The following is a 16,547-nucleotide window of genomic DNA, read 5'->3' as shown; positions in this document are numbered from 1 at the left end:
CTGTACATATTATTTCAAGTTACAGATGACTAGGGATGCAGCTAATCCAGGATCTGGTTTGACATGTAACATTTAAGAGCTGGAGGACTGACTGTGGCAAATTCTCATTAGGAATCAATGACATTTTTGATTTTTCCTCATTTTCCTCTAATCTGAATATGCAAATTAAAAGATTTGATATTCACCAGAATCCGGAAATTATGGATTCAATGCATCCCACCAAAAAGCAAAAGTAAACCACTTTCATACGTTTTGCAAGACTTATTGGCATTCATGTAGCTTGAGTGAAAATATTTAAGTGATGTAGAAATATGCCCAGCCATATTTGCATTACATATTGGCAACCCCCTAGAGCAGCGTTTATACGTGTGAGCTACATATACAGCTGAGGTTCAGGGAACTTCACTTTCACCATACATGCCAGGAGGTGCAGGTACTTCACAGAGAATATAAAGAGTATTCGATGAACAATAAACATGCCATTCCCACCCAAAAAATAAAATGGTTGTATTTTAAAACTTGCATGGGAATCTGTACAAAATATTTATATTGTACAGATTTCCATGCATGTTTTTGCTGCCTATATTTTCATCAAGAGGTTTATGATCCATGCATCACATTTTTTTCCTAGAACCAGGGGGAAAATAAATATTCTTCACCCTTAAAGAGGAAATAAAATCAAAAATGTTCAATGCATGTAACAATGGTGTACACTTAAATTAACAGGTATTACGGAGGTGTACGAAGATTCAGACAAACCCAAAACCAAATCCTGCATTCTGCTCACCCCTATCAAATGTATACTGTACATTAAACAAAGGACTATGGATTTTAATATATACACGGTTTCATGAATATTCATACATCAATTGGCAGTGCTCTAGTGATAGGGAAATCACATATCTGTACAGTAGCTACTGATTTTCCAATGTACTCTTTATACATAACCCATGATTTCAGAATAATATGCCTGCTTTGCTCTAGTTGTAGTGCCGCAAGTCCAACTTTTAGGGCAGAGACACATGTGGAGATTAGGGAGATTAGTCGCCCAGCGAAATATCGCCTCTTCTACGGGTGACCAATCTCCCCGAACTGCCTTCCCGCCGGCTAGAATGTAAATCGCCGGTGGGATGGCATTCGGAGCAATTTTTTTCCGAAGTCGCCCGAAGTTTCCTCGGGAGTTGATTTGTCGCCCGGGCGACTAAAACTCCCCGAATCTCCACATGTGTCTCTGCCCTTAAAAGCAACTTATACTGTATATTAAAAATGTGGCATTCTATTTTCAATCCCTTTAATTTCTAACTAATATAAAGGGTCCTTCCACATCTTGAAAAAGTTGCAATGATATCAAGTATGTACAAGTCACTGTTACAGTCTTTGGAAGCTTCTATGTTGTCACAGTTTTGTTTTTGCTCACTTAAAATATCTGCACTCTTCCCTATTGTGTGTATCTCTTACATTTTCAATATGAACATACACTCTATTCTTAAACTTAAGACTGGTTTCTGCCTGACTTGCTCTTCACTCAAGCACTCATAGGTTTTTTCATCTTCTCCAAGCCTTCCATAAGATAGCCAATTGCTCTAGCTTTTAGGTATGGATTTTGATGTATTTTCAGATATTGTGTTTCACATCCATTCTCCCTCAGGTATGTCTAACCCTGAAGAGGGTAAGGGTTGTCTTCTTTGGCACCAATTTTTCTGACATATATGTGTTTCTTGTTATTATTTATTTATATTCCGCCAACATATTCAACATTGGTTTACAAATAGTATACATTATTCACATCAGTCATTGACACAATGGAACCTGGAAGGGTGTCTCAGATTTCTTCCGGAAGCAATTGCCTGTATAAGAACCCGCCTGTATATGGAGCATGGAAGGAAACTGGAGTACCCATAGGAAACCTATGTAAGCTTGGCAGAATGTACATGCAGCATGTGGGAGTATACAACTCTACTATCTTTCTATTCCCTAAGCACTTAAGAGCCATAACCATATTGTCACTTTAAACCTGCCATCTGATCTTCCCATGTTTATAATGAATTGGTATTTTTCTTCTATGTTCCCCTACAAGCATTGTGTTTTCTTCGTTCTGCTTTCTCTTGACTGCCCTACATACTGGCTTATAGACAAGTTCAGATTTCATCCCTCTATTTTCTTCCTTTTTTTTCCCCAAAGTGAAGCCTGAAAAACACACTCTAACGTACATTTTGAGACTCCATGACGTTCACTATCGTTTTGCAAGTAAAGCCGCATAATTCATTATCGATTATCCAACAGAAATGTACATTCAAACATTATTTTAAGAATAAAAAAAATGTTCATATAGAAATTCATGTGATGACCAATACTGTAAAAGTCAGTCCTTTGTCTTTGAATGTTTCCATCAGGCAAAATCCACAGGGAAATTAAAGATTCTGCAGACTTTACTTTCTTCTGTCCATATATTGTAATCCAAAACAGGATTGCACACATGGCACATGTACACAGAACAACATATCAACAGGTGACTTAAGTTTTACCAGTATACAAAAGGATTCTCTTGGAACCGTGTTATAAATCCAGGGACAATTAATGCAGGGGCATGGAAAAAGGGAAATGGAATAGGTATGGAAGTAAATCCAGGGATAATGAATACAATGATTCATGAATAAGAAATCCTCTTTAGGAAATTATGGCTATGACGGATAGATCATCACTGGAGGCACAGAGTGTGGTAAAATGCTGGTATGGAAAGAGTTCTAAAAAAGTTAATTGAATAGTTGAAATGAATATCAATATATCAGTTGACACCATAATTTGCTTCTTTTAGAAGAGATCCAAAACTATAAAGCAAAGGTTTTTGTTTTATTTTTACACAAAGGCCCAACTACAAGAGTAGGAGAGAGAGGGGGTGCCACGCATACCATGATTAGGAATTGCCACAAAATTCAGTACTGATACCCGACAACAATATGTTTAACAAAATGTGAGATTAGAGGTTAACACAGAAAAACTCATCTACTTTCATTTCATCCCTATGGGACTTTTTGAAGAGTATTTATCAAATGGTGAACTATAGCTTTCACCCACTGATAAATACACTTCTTCATTCACTAGTGGTGTAATTAAGACCCTTACGGGGGGGCCCTGTTTCTAGGCTTACCATCCACCTTTGTTTTAGAGTGACTACCCCACGTCGCCATGAAGCTTTTCTTCAAAATTGAAAGGCAGTACTTAATATGCAATAACTTATATCTCCATGTCTAAATTCACCAAAGTTTGCCTCACCAACATGAAGTAAATTTGGCAAAACTTATAGTACTTGTCTTTTAGTAAATTGCCGATATCGTGGCAAATTTAAATTTTTGGTTTTTCACCCTTTAGTAAATATGCCACTTTGTCAGGAATAGATGACAGTGACTGCATCCCTCTGTTTGCGATTATCATACAAGCATACACTGGTTCAAATTTTCAGGTAAAACTTGCCAGCCAAATATTACACAGCATTACTGTGCCAAGTAACCTTGTATTTCAATAAATTCCACATATCATACTCCATACAGCTTTTATAGAGGGGCTTATTCAGTATACTAACAGAGATAAAGAATGCAAAGTAAAAAAAGAAAACACAATTTAAAATTTATAATATTGTGAAAAGTGTGGAACTAATAGTTAGGCATGCATAAAACAAGGATATATAAAAATGGGAAATTATTAAAGTGCCCCTTAAATAAGGTGCAACTGTCTTAGTGCTATATGGAGTTTCACAAGAAGCAGTGATTAATAAAACCTTTCACTAGGCGGGCTCAGGTATGCTTTAGATAAAATGCATTTAATTAAAACTGGCTCCATCATTTTCCCACAATAGATCATAAACCAAGCTAAGCCCATTGCAGCTATTAGATATTGATCATGTGATGACACTTCTTGACAAGTCTTGGCGCAGATCAGCACTGCGGAATATTTCAATCAGTATTTCATATGATGTATAAAACAACTACATGATTCAATATAAATACCTGAGTTTAGAGTTTGAAAACAATGATTGTCCACATTTCCTACATTTCACAATTAATAATGTTTTGTTGCTATTTGTTTCTACCTACTTGACCGCTCGCATTTTAATTTAATGGTTGAGCCTTTGTTCATGTACACACTGGAGTAAACAATCAACTGAGATGTATGTTTCCTGTTGCATGTAATAAGGCACTACAGGGGCATGGTTACCAGCAGATCATCTGATTAATCTGTTGTTAATCAAGCTTCTGGAGAGCGCCTGGAGGCAAGGCATAAGAGAAAACAGGTAGAAATGTTGATCATTCATTGATACTGCATGGCATTTATATGCAAACAAAATCAACTTTAAAAAATGTTTAAAAGTGTTTTTTTAGTGCAGAGGATGTAGTCTTTTCTTTAAAAAATGAAAGAAATGTATACAAGAATTAACACAAACAGAAAACCTCTGTCATCTGGGTCTCTTGCGTGTTACAAATATTAAAATGCGCTTGATTGCCTGCAGACGATCTTTGAGGAATGTCATTGCCAGTATTGTAAGTTGTGCCTTGCTTTCCAGTGGTAACACAGCCAACATCCACCAACACCAAGCTGGGCCATTTACACCATTCTGAAAAAAAACAAAAAAAAAAAAACATTTGTAAATTTTTTTAAATTTTTTTTTTCTAAGGTACGGTTTTTCTTTCATTTATAGTCATTTACAACCAGTAGAAGTCATTCTAAAAGCCATGGGCGCAAGAGTGTGCCCTTTAGTGCTCATTTTGAAAGGGGACCCGTCACCCAAAAAAATTATTCAAAATCCTATTTTATCACATTAGTCAAGCAAAATAAACTTTAATTACAGTATATAAAGTATTTGAATCTGGTTTCCATCAGTCTGGGAACTCATAATTATAGCAAGCAGACAGGAGCCATTTTGTGGACACTGTTATTAAGGCAAGCCTTGGCTCATCTTAGAATCTTGTTTGTGCACCAGAATGGGAGACCCGATGTCCATTCCCATGCCCTGGCTATACAATTTAACTGTGAAGAGAAAAGCGGAGGAAATGTGGGGAGATCAGAGACATCTAGTAAGTGCTAAATGGAAAGTGAAAGCAATTGTCTGCCCCACCTCTATGCCCAGGGCATAGAGCAGTGATCCCAACCAGTAGCTCGTGAGCAGCATGTTGCTCTCCAACCCCCTGGATGTTGCTCCCAGTGGCCTCAAAGCAGATGATTATTTTTGAATTCCAGGCTTGGAGGCAAGTTTTAGTTGTATAAAAACCAGGTGTACTGCCAAACAGAGTCTCAATGTAGGCTGACAATCCACATAGGGGCTACAAAATAGCCAATCACAGCACTTATTTGGCTCCCCAAGAACATTTTTCATGCTAGCGTTGCTCCCCAACTCCTTTTACTTCTGAATGTTGCTTACGGGATCAAAAGGTTGGGGATCCCTGGCATAGAGGAAGGGTAGACAATATTTGATTGACAGCCCAGATTTTTAAATGAGCTTACAACAGCTATGAATGCTTTAAAAAAAAATAGAAATTGGATTTCATGTTTAATCTTTTATTATAAAGATTCATGTGTCTGGGTGACGGGTCCACTTTAAGAGCCCAGGGGTGCACTGCATTTCCTTTGGTCTGCGGCTATTTGTACAATGCACCTTGCAGTGGGTGCAAAAGAAAAATGATTTATGCACTTTGCACACTATATGTGGCATTGTGAATGCACTCTATTAAACGACAATACAGAATACTAATTCTCTGCACATTTCTGTTTATACAGGGATGTTATCAAGGGATGGGTGCTCTCACAAAGCTTGTTCCTGCTTTGAACTCAAAATAAACCATATAACACTTTAGGTTAACCACTGCAGTCTACAAAGATATTTTCTGCTATGGCGAGCAACATGGCAGATAGCATTCAAAAGAGAAAATGCAAATATGCACAGTAGAAATGTTCTGCATAAATAATAATAAGCCATACCCTTATGGAAATATGTCAGAAACAGCATAGCACGTATATTATAGGTTTCCTTTAAGAAGACACATGAAGGACCAAGTCTATCCAACATTCCAGTCAGAATCATATGGGAAAAATATTCTAATGAGCATTATAGTAAATCTACTGGTAATGTCCTAGGCTTGTGTTTGACATGTGTGCAGATCAAGCAATTTCATACCTCCCAACATTTTGGAAATAAAAAGAGGGACAAAAAAGTTGGCATGTGTAGCGCAGCAAAAATCTTTGACCACACCCATTTTTGTGGCCACACCCCCTAATTACCATGTTCATTTTACTAAATTTGGCAGGTTATGAAAGTTTGAACACATTTCTGTGTTTTTTTTCCAGTTATTAGTTTTGCTAATGAAGGTGAATTGCCCTTTAAGCTGTGAGTCTAACGTTTTCCAAGTGAACTGTTATCTTATATTGTTACAATTACTTATTTGCTTATCTGAAATTGTTACAAAAGTTTCCAAGTGCACCTGGTGGCTGTTCTGGGCTCTCTGCCAAAAGCCAATTAAGTTAGAAAAATTGTTTCTTTTTATGGCAGTGCAGAAAAAAACGGAACTTTCCAGTACAAACGAGGGACTGCAGGTTGAGCTGTCAAAAGAGGGACTGACCCTCTAAAAACAGAACAGTTGGGAGATTTGAATTAAGTTAATGGTAGCCTTTGGGCATGTTGAAGTTCTAAATGGTAAATAAATGATACCGGACCACACAAAATTATTTGAGGAGCTGAAAATGCAAGGGAAATTACCTTTTTCAAAAACATATATTTGGAGTTGATTATTGGACAGTGAACCATCATTCCCTATATCCTCCTGGAACACTCAGCAGTTCCAGGGTCACCTTCCTACAGCAATAATTATATACACCGCTGTGGGTACACAGCCACCAGAGGGTTCACATCTACCTCACAAATGCACTGGAATGATCATTTCCCATGTGCAGACACCTTTAAAGGGGTGGTTTATCTTTAAGTTAACCTTATGTTATAGAATTGCTAATTCTAAGCAGCTCTTCAATTAGCCTTAATTTTCTCTTTTTTTATAGTTTTTGAATTATTTGCTCTCTTTTTTTGTGACTCTATCCATCTTTCAAATGGGGATCTCAGATCCCATCTAAAAACAAAATCTATAGTTTTTCTTTTGATTCTCCTATTCATATTCCAGTTTTCAATGCAAATCAATGCATGAATGCTTGGGTAATTTGGACCCTAGCAACCAGATTGCTGAAATTGCATATTAGAGAGCTGCTCAATAAAAAGCTAAGTAACTCAAAAACTGCAAATAAAAAATGAAAAACAATTGAACCCTTTACATCATACCAGAAGTTATTTTAAACAACCTTTTTAATGAAAAAGTGGATACATGACAAAAACAAAATTATTATAATTTACAAATGTTAAGGTCCACATTTTTTTGGGAATTATTCATTATTATTATGCACAGGATGCAGACAATAGATGAATGAAAGGCCTTGCAATCTTCATTTACCTGTGGCTCAGATTCTTTGCTTGGCATTGGCCCAAAGTGACTGAGAATTTGTGATTTCATATTGTCCTTCAAGGAAGTAAACCAGCCCAAGGCTTGGTCATAAACTGAATTATGCAGCACAAGGAGTTCTTCATATTCCTGTCCCTCCACCTATGAGTAGAGAACATTGTATTCCTGTAAAATAACAGCTGTCAAGTGCACTTTGTACATACAGTATTTCTAATTCTATTATAAACAATACACCTAACAGCTTCAGCACAGCATTAAACAGTTGTAGCCAATTGAAATGCGACTAGCTCCCCTCCTGGTGGCATGGTCTGGTTTTACTAGTACTGTACTATGTATTCTAATCATGAAATATATGCAAGGTTTTATAGTATTATAGTGTTTGATACAGGGTATTGCATATACCTTTGTGTTTTCACTAATATTTCTTATTTGTAATACTTATCTGTAATCATAAATCTGATGCATAGTGGTTTAGATCAGAGATTGTTATTAGGATTAGGGATTAGACTAGACCAGTAGGCTTTACTTCATTATGCCTAGTTTCTAAGATGTCTCTAGACAGATTGCTGTTCAAATTAACATTTATACATCTTTAAATCCTACGTAACACTCTTGTGCAGGATATTTCTGTTCTGATAAAAAGGACACACAAGTCCTGAGCATAATAAAGTTGCTGAAAACCAGCATATCATGAGCATTTCCTAAGGCACCATGTAGTGAGCAAACAAAATAATAGTCTGTTTTATTAAACAAAAAAGAAAGCACATTATTTAAACAAACCAAATAAAATGTACGTTCAGCATTTATATATGACAACAGTTAATAACCTTTGTGTCCTCCAGATATTCTATGTTTGCAGTGTTGTAGCCATCCCTTTGTCCATGGCTTAAAACTTTGAAGCGGTTTAAACCAATCGTGTCCACTACCGAGCGTCCATCAGGAAAAAACTTCACATCCCTCACTTGCAACATACAGCCATAATCTGCAAAACTAATATAAAAAAAAAACAAAAAGATTTACACTAGGACAGTACATCAAGTGCCAAATGACAGAACTCTTGCAGAATCCCAATAGTTAACCAGGTTAAGCAACCAGTTCTCCTGGATGTCAATCATAAAGGACACACATGCTATGGTATATCAAATAGATATGATCAAATGCTAGCAATTATGCTAACTGTGCCTCAAAATTAGTTTCTGTCCCTTTGTGTTAGACAAGAGAAACAAAAAGCAATTTAGAAAGAAGGTTCCAGAAAACAGGGATCCCTGACATTTATGTTACGCAGCAATCAATCTACAGATTTTCCAATAAAACACTGACTGTCCCAGAAACTGAATGGAAAATGCAGACATGCATACAACACACATAACCTACAAAATATTATCCTTTGGTGTGCTGAATTCAGAGTGACAAGTGGAAGTATACAGAAAAATAAGCACACATTGGAGAATCTAAAAACATATTGACAAATATTAAGGGGCTGATTTACTAAAACTCTAATTAATCTCAAGTTTTTATGAAAACAAAGTGGACCAAAAAAAAAAATCAGTGACAAAGTTGAGCATCAATTCATATTGTACAATTGACGCCCTGAAAACTCAAATGTATCATATTTTAAGATTGTCAGACAAACCCCAGACTTTTTCAGATTATCCAGTACAGATCAAGAGACTTCAGGGACATCTGCCATTGATGTTTTAGATGTTAGATTTTCAGATTCTGATTTTTAGCAGCTTAGGGGTATGATAAAGCTATAAAAAATTATTTTTGTTCCATGAAAAATTAGAATTTTCCTCCTAAAACCTCGACCAGAAAAAAAAATTAAGGTTTAATAAATGGCCCCCTAAAAGTAATCTTAATTATTATTTCAGGAGCATTTGATATAGTGATAGGTTTAGAGAGAATATTGAACAACATACCTCTTTAAATCATCAGCTACGCACATGCCAAACTGTTTAGTACCTGTCTCCATACATCTTCTAATCATCAGTCGATACCGAGGCTCAAACACATGAAGGGGACAGGGAATAGTAGGAAAAGCCATGGTGCATACAAATATAGGAACATCTTTATGCAGGCTATTTTTAAAGAAAAGAAATAATGGCGTGTTAGTTAAGAGCTGCAACATTTATTTGCTACTTTATAAAAGCCCATTGCACATACATGGCCACTCTACAGCATATGTTGTTCCAGTAACCCATAGCTGTCAAGATTCAGATTCTAAATAGTTTTGGGTATCTGGAGTAGGAGTCTGCAAAAATGTACCAAGTCTGAATAAATTTACATTGTAGTGAAAAAAAGAAATGTGTTACAATGTCCTATTTCACAGATAAGTCATAATTAAGTACTTCCCTGCTTTAAGAGCAAAGACCAACGTGTAGCACTTTCACTAGTGTGAAGTCCAGCTGAGCTATTATAACCTTATTGTTTTAATTTTTTTGTCTTTTGTTTAAACTTTAGGTTTAAGCAATGTTTGTAGTTTCTTAATAAATAAAATAAAGAGCCACAAAGACATAAGCTTAGATATAGATTTAGACAAACTTGAACAGTATCCTTATTCATGTTGGCAGTGACAGGTTGGATGGCCAATAAGGGAGTACGTCAGCTTCCTAGCCAGTAGTTCAGGCCCAGACTGGCAATCTGTGGGCTCTGGCAAATGCCAGAGTGGCTGCTATAAGGTGTCATAGAAAGTCAGTATTTAGTAAGATGGTGGGGGCTGTTTGGGCCTTTCTGTGGGCTGATTGGGCCTCTGTGTACCTGAAATGACAGGGCCTATTTTAATTCTCAGTCCGGACCTGCAGTAGTTGTTTTGTTTGTTCAAAAAGCAGACGCCATCTTCATATAGCTTTAAAGTTACTGAGCTTTGGCATTGATGAAATGCCTGGCATGTTGTGTTCTTTCAATCAAGATTGAAAATACATAGTATATTAGGGATTAGCAGAAATTGGACTATATTCATAATATGCCACAAAACTATTCTTCCAGGTGTATCTGACAACCTTTGCAGGGCTAAACACACTGCAATTATGCAGTACATTTCCACTGTAGTGTATAGCTCACTTGTAAGGGAATGCGCATATTTTATAGGCTGGGTATCATGCCTTATAGTGTACAGTAATGATGAAGGAAGGAACTCTACAGAATATAGTATCCATGAAGATACACAGATTAGCCTCTGTTTTAGTAAGAAGTAGTGTTAGTGGTGGTTCCCTGGATGCTACGTCGCTGACATCCTATTTGTGGTATCAATACATTGTAGACTTGGGAAGCACTCACAGAAGCAGAATAACTGCAATTAAGCTTTTATTGTGCGCCCACGCAATATGTTTTGGGCACCAAGTGTGGACGCACAATAAAAGCTTAATTGCAGTTATTCTGTTTCTGTGAGTGCTTCCCAAGTCTACAATGTATTAACTCTACAGAATAACAATGAGATTCAGCACTCAATTCAAAATGATTACAAATATTCACTCTCTGATGATCGTCTTACTTTGATAACTCCTTCATTTCCTCATCGTATATTTTTTTTCTTTCACTCAGCTCCTCTGGCAAGTATCTTGTTATTAGTTCTTCTGTCAAAAGCGTCTTTTTATAAACTCTGTATGCTAGGTACTAAAGAGGAAAAAACAGAATAGGAATCAAACAAAAATGGATTGTTCTCAATCAGATCTCATGTTACAGCATAGACGATTGTCCAAAATTCCAGTTTGCTCCTATATGAACATTAGGCATATCAGAACAGTTTCATACCATGACAGACAAAAACTACTATACTACAATAACTACTCCAAAAAGCAGCTATAAAACTTTATAAGAAAAATTATCAGAACAACTGATGTAGCCTCAAAACAAACAACTTCCAGTTATATATTTTAGTTGATCCCACTCAGGGTTGCTGTCATAAAGGGGCTAAAGGTGCATTTGCCCAAGGCCCACCTTTTATCTACTAAAACATCAGATCCCTCATTTTAAAAGGGCAGTATACACCTTGATCAACGTGAGTTCAATGAAGAAGGCTTGTGCTGCGCATACATTTTGTCCCTTTTATCATGAAATGAAAATCTATTGTTTTTATTATTTCTTGAGTAACAGAGCAAGCCAAGAGACTGAAGCGACTCCATGTTTTTCCCTTGAGATAAGATAATTAGTACTGAAAGGATATAAGCACAGAAGTCTGAGATACAATATTTACTGTGTTAATAACGAGGGTTAAGCATTGCAGCATTAATGTTACACTATGGGGCGCATGTGCAAGGCCTCTCTGTCAGTCACATACACAACCTAAAGCAATAAGTGATTGGTACAGGACTGTATAAGGGGCAGACTAATTAAAATTGACCATTTACAGGCAGAACCATTGCAAAATATATATCTGGTTAGTATTATAAAACTCTTTATGTCACAAATAATAACATTCATAGAGGGGGAAAAAACAGATTTTGGCTAAATCGGATTAAATTTTAACGTAAAATCTGGGAAAACATTACTTAAAATCAGGGAAATGCACCCATTGAAATGCACTATACATTGGTGGGACCATAAATGTAAAATGCGGGAAAACTTAAAATCAGGGTAATTAAAATCGAGGTTTCACTGTAAATTATTAGTATACAACCCCCATAATTTTTTGCCAATGTATATTATGCAGGTAAATTATCCTTGCACTGGTAATCTAACATTGCAAGAACCAAACATGGAGTAGCTTCAGTTGCCCTTTTAGGCAAAAAATATGTTTAGCACAGGCCATAATTACTGAACTAATTTTAAACAAGGGAGTATACCTAACAGTTTGACTGTTTATGCCTCTTACGTAAGAGGGGTTCAAAATATCAGGCTGAGCAGAAAGTGAAATCTCCTCTATTATAAATCTCTCTCTCTTCCAAACATTCAACATGCAAACAGTGTAGTTCAGTGGACTGTTGGTAAGATCAGTCAGAAGAAATATCTAACAGTAGCTTAGGGTTATTTTATCAATATAGAAACTAATAACTAACAATTTTATGAACATAAAAATCCTGAACCTTATTAGTATTGAAAGTTTAATGATTTTATATGCAATATTAACTAGCTCACCTGTGATAGATCTTCTTTACAGAGAGGACAATGTGGGTTATGGTCCAGGCATCGCTCAAGGCATTTTAGGCAGAATGTGTGTCCACACGGCGTGGCTACGGGCTCATAAAACAACCTACAGAAATAAAGGAGACTTGTATGCACTTTGTCAAGTATATATTAGAAGCTTTTAACCTGTCAATATATTTAAATTTACAAACAACTCCATTACAGAGTTTGCAACCATAAGTTTCCACTCTATGTATTTTTATTAATTGTTGTTTTATGGAACCGGTCCAGCACTACTTATGAGGCATTATAGTAGTGAGTCTTTTGCATTTGGCAACTGGTTTTTAGTAATTGTCAAAAAAAAAAAAGCTAGGTTTTATCACACTGTGTCTGGCATCTGAACTAGTTAACTAGAAGTGCACAAAGGAGATGTGAAACAAATGTTGTATCCAACTTTCCAGCACTTCAATTGTAATTATTTTGATACATATATATTAACCTGCAGGTGTCTGAGACACGGACTTGTTTAAAGCTCTAATATAGGTGTTCATATATAAAACAAGAAATACATTAATTAAATGCTGCTTTAATCCATGCATTCCACTAAAGTATTCTTATTCTTCAACCCCTACTAACATAAAGAGGTTATTTTTGTTTGTTTTTTTATAAGGTTACCTATATTTAGGGTAATACTGATTTAGGTCAAAAGGTGGCAGTAGAGCTTCAAACAGCAGACAACAGTACAGTGAATCAACAAGAATAAATTAACTTCCAAGCGCTTCTGGATGTAAACTGCATGCTAAATGTGTGCAATGCTATAAAAATTCCAGGGCATAATGGTATAAACATTGTTCCGAGATAACTTGCTATGAAATTGTAACATTTAAAGTGGAATATACCTCATGCAGAGAGAGCACTCAAAATCACAAGCATCCACAAGAGCCAATGGGATATCACACAATGCAGGCTTTGTAGTAGACTGCTCACATTTGGATTCAGCATCTGAAAGCATAGTAATTTATAATATTAACAGACATACTTTTATATAAAAGAAGAATACATAACCTAGAGTTAGATGTACACACAATATGCACATGCATGTGGAGCAAGGTGCAGACTGTGGCAAGACCAAAGGCAGAAGTACTGTGTGAATGAGCAATATGGGGTCCTTAGTACTCTTGTAGTTCTGCCCTGCTTCCTTGTAAATCCTAGAAATCTGAAGTAAAAAAGGTGTCCAATCCTGGAATAAAAGGGTTATTCTTGGTGCTGGAATTCAGGCAGACAGGACATTCTGAAAACAAGCTGTCTACAAATTCATCAGTTGAATTTGTAATGCTGTCAAAGAGGCTATAGTGGAAATCCAGCAATATACACAACCGTTATCCTAAATATATTAGTAAAAACATTCCCCAACCACAACCTCGGTATTACGTGACACTTTGATCATCATATGCAACAGACAATGGTTTTTGCTCCCACCTGTTTTTATAACTTTGGCAGTAGCACTAGGATAAACTTCTGAGGAGTTAGTAAGTTTCCTCTTCAAGCTTGCACCAGGAAGAGAGGCAAGGACATTTCCTATAGACTCTTCTGCCTTGATATGAGGTAACATACATGAAACAGGCTCTTCTGGGGAATCTTTTATTACAAAGACGTCAGACTCCCGGAAGGATTTGGTTATTTGAAATCTTGAGTCCTGCAGATAAGGCACACCAGTAACAATTACACGGCCAGTAACAGCAAAAATTGACAGGTCTCATAGACATTCAAGTAACATCCATTGTCAGTATTTCTAAATTGATTCATCTGGAGCAGAGATCTCCAACTATGTTAAAATGTTACATTACCCCCATTCTCGCATATGTGATGAAAAGCACTAAATTTGCCCAGGTGCAGTAACCCATAGCAAGCAATAAGATGTTTGCTTTTATGCGAGTGACCAGTAAATGTTTCCTGTTGATTGGCTACTATAAGTGACAAGAACTGTAGCAGACTTTGCACCTTTTCCTACGTAGTAAGCCCAATGCTTTCATTTGTTGATGTGTAATCAGCGACATGTTATTTCAGAAAAATCTTTCCAACTGGAGTCTATTTTAACAACTGGGTGAGTTGAAATTGAAAGCTTAAACATTTCCACATTTAGAAGTGGGCCTCTAAAAGGTATTTTCCCCCTGCACACCTACTGCACCCCTGCATTCATGCTTATGTTATTCTGTACATTTGGAAATACTCGCCACTGCTGCCTTTGTAATATTTACATACAAAAAAACATTTTGGACGGGTTTTAAATTTACTACAGTAACGTATTACTATTTGCTATTATAAAGGCAATGGCACACCAGGAGATTAATCGCCAGTGATAAATCTCTGCGTATGTGGGTGACTAATCTCCTGTAAAAGCTTTCGCATAGGCAATAATGTGAATTGCTGGCGGTAAAACCTTTTACAAGAAATTAGTCGCCTGCAAAAGCAGAGATTTATCTCTGGTGATTAACCTCCTGGTGTGCCATTTCCCTAAAGACACTAAGGGGCAGATTTATCAAAATGTAACTTTAGAGCTTAAGGGTAAGGTCACACACTAGGCGCTTCGGGGAGATTCCTCGTGAAGCAACTTCGGAAAACGAATCGCCGCGTGTGATTTTTCAGTTTTGCCAGCGCAGAGTGAGGGAAGGCGTTCAGGGAGATTGGTCGCCGCAAAGACGAGGTGATTAGTAGCCAGGCGACTATATCTCCCCGAAATGCCTAGTGTGACCTTACTCTAAAAATTAAAGACTCATGCACATTTTATTCATTCCTATGGGATTTTTAGAACCATATTTATCAATGATGTATGGCAGTTTGCAATAAATGAAAATCACAAGAAGTTAATCTGCATCAGAGTGCTCTCCTTTTTCTCATCGATAAGCTGATATTTGGGATGGCGGTGCATCCATAGGTAAAGGATTGACGCATTCGCTACGTGTGGTGGGAGGCTGTGCGCTGATTCACTAATATTGTCTATAGGTTTATCAAATGATGAGTTCTAACTTTAACCCATTGATAAATACAATTCTAAAAATCCCATAGGGGTGAGTGGGTCAGATTTATTTATTAAGCTCTAAACTCCCTTCGTCTCAGAGCAGGAATAAGGGGCAGATTTATCAAGGGTTCGAATAGTAAATTCAAATTTTCCAATTGTTTTATTGGCCAAAACGCACAAATTTAATTTGTGAATGATCCAAATTCAATTCTAATTCGAAATTTATCAAACCTTTTCCCTGGGAATAACTCGAATTAGACTATTTGCTACCTATAACCTGCAGAGTTCATGCATAAATCAATGGGAAAGATCCAGTAACCCATTTGAACATGTCAAGCCTTCCTGACATTCAAGTTTTTTTCGTGGGGAAAAACTCGATTCGAGTTTAGTCGAATTTGATTCGAGTATTCGAGTTGGTAATATTCGTTCGAGTATATTCAAATTTTTAGAGTAAAAAAATGAATTCGAAATTCGAGTTTTGATAAATGAGCCTCCCAAAGTTAAAAGAATGTGCCTTCAATAGTTGCAAATTCTGACAGATTAATCTAAGGAAAGCCTAAGAATAAAAAGGGAGTTGTAATAGAAGGTACAGGTATGCAACCTGTTATCCAGAATTCTCTGGACAATGGGTTTTCCTGATAATGGATCTTTCTGTAATTTGGATCTTTATACCTTAAATCTACAGGAAAATCCTGTAAACATTAAATAAACCCAATAGGTCAGTTTTGCTTCCAATAAGGATTAATTATATTTTAGTTTGGATCAAGTTCAAGGTACTGTTTTATTATAGGTATGGGACCTGTTATCCAGAATGCTCGGGAGCTGTGGTTTTCCGAATAACGGTTCTTTCCATAATTTGGATATTCAAACCTTAAGGGCAGAGACACACGGTCAGATTCGGGGAAAACGAAGCAGATTCGTTTGGAAAACGAAGCGTTCCGAGTCGATTTAAATTCTAGCCGGCGAGAAGGCAG

General features: G+C 36.6%; 1 protein-coding gene across 1 annotated transcript in view; it reads right to left on the bottom strand.

Moving 5' to 3' along the window:
- Positions 1 to 1,712: 1,712 nt before the first annotated feature.
- lonrf2.L (LON peptidase N-terminal domain and ring finger 2 L homeolog) overlaps positions 1,713 to 16,547 on the bottom strand; it is a 37,714-nt gene continuing 22,879 nt past the window's right edge. The window contains exons 5-12 of the mRNA XM_018247095.2: positions 14,034 to 14,250; positions 13,454 to 13,556; positions 12,567 to 12,681; positions 10,984 to 11,105; positions 9,413 to 9,571; positions 8,321 to 8,483; positions 7,485 to 7,634; positions 1,713 to 4,609 (exon numbers count right to left, since the gene is read on the bottom strand). Coding sequence (XP_018102584.1) covers positions 4,451 to 4,609; positions 7,485 to 7,634; positions 8,321 to 8,483; positions 9,413 to 9,571; positions 10,984 to 11,105; positions 12,567 to 12,681; positions 13,454 to 13,556; positions 14,034 to 14,250 — 1,188 coding nt within the window. The 3' untranslated portion in view covers positions 1,713 to 4,450. The remainder of the gene's footprint in view (positions 4,610 to 7,484; positions 7,635 to 8,320; positions 8,484 to 9,412; positions 9,572 to 10,983; positions 11,106 to 12,566; positions 12,682 to 13,453; positions 13,557 to 14,033; positions 14,251 to 16,547) is intronic.

The sequence above is a fragment of the Xenopus laevis genome, chromosome 2L, assembly GCF_017654675.1.
Source record: "Xenopus laevis strain J_2021 chromosome 2L, Xenopus_laevis_v10.1, whole genome shotgun sequence".
NCBI classification, from domain to species: Eukaryota; Metazoa; Chordata; class Amphibia; order Anura; family Pipidae; genus Xenopus; species Xenopus laevis.
The sequence above is the reverse complement of the archived record's forward strand: the minus strand, read 5'-3'. Positions and strand labels throughout refer to the sequence as shown.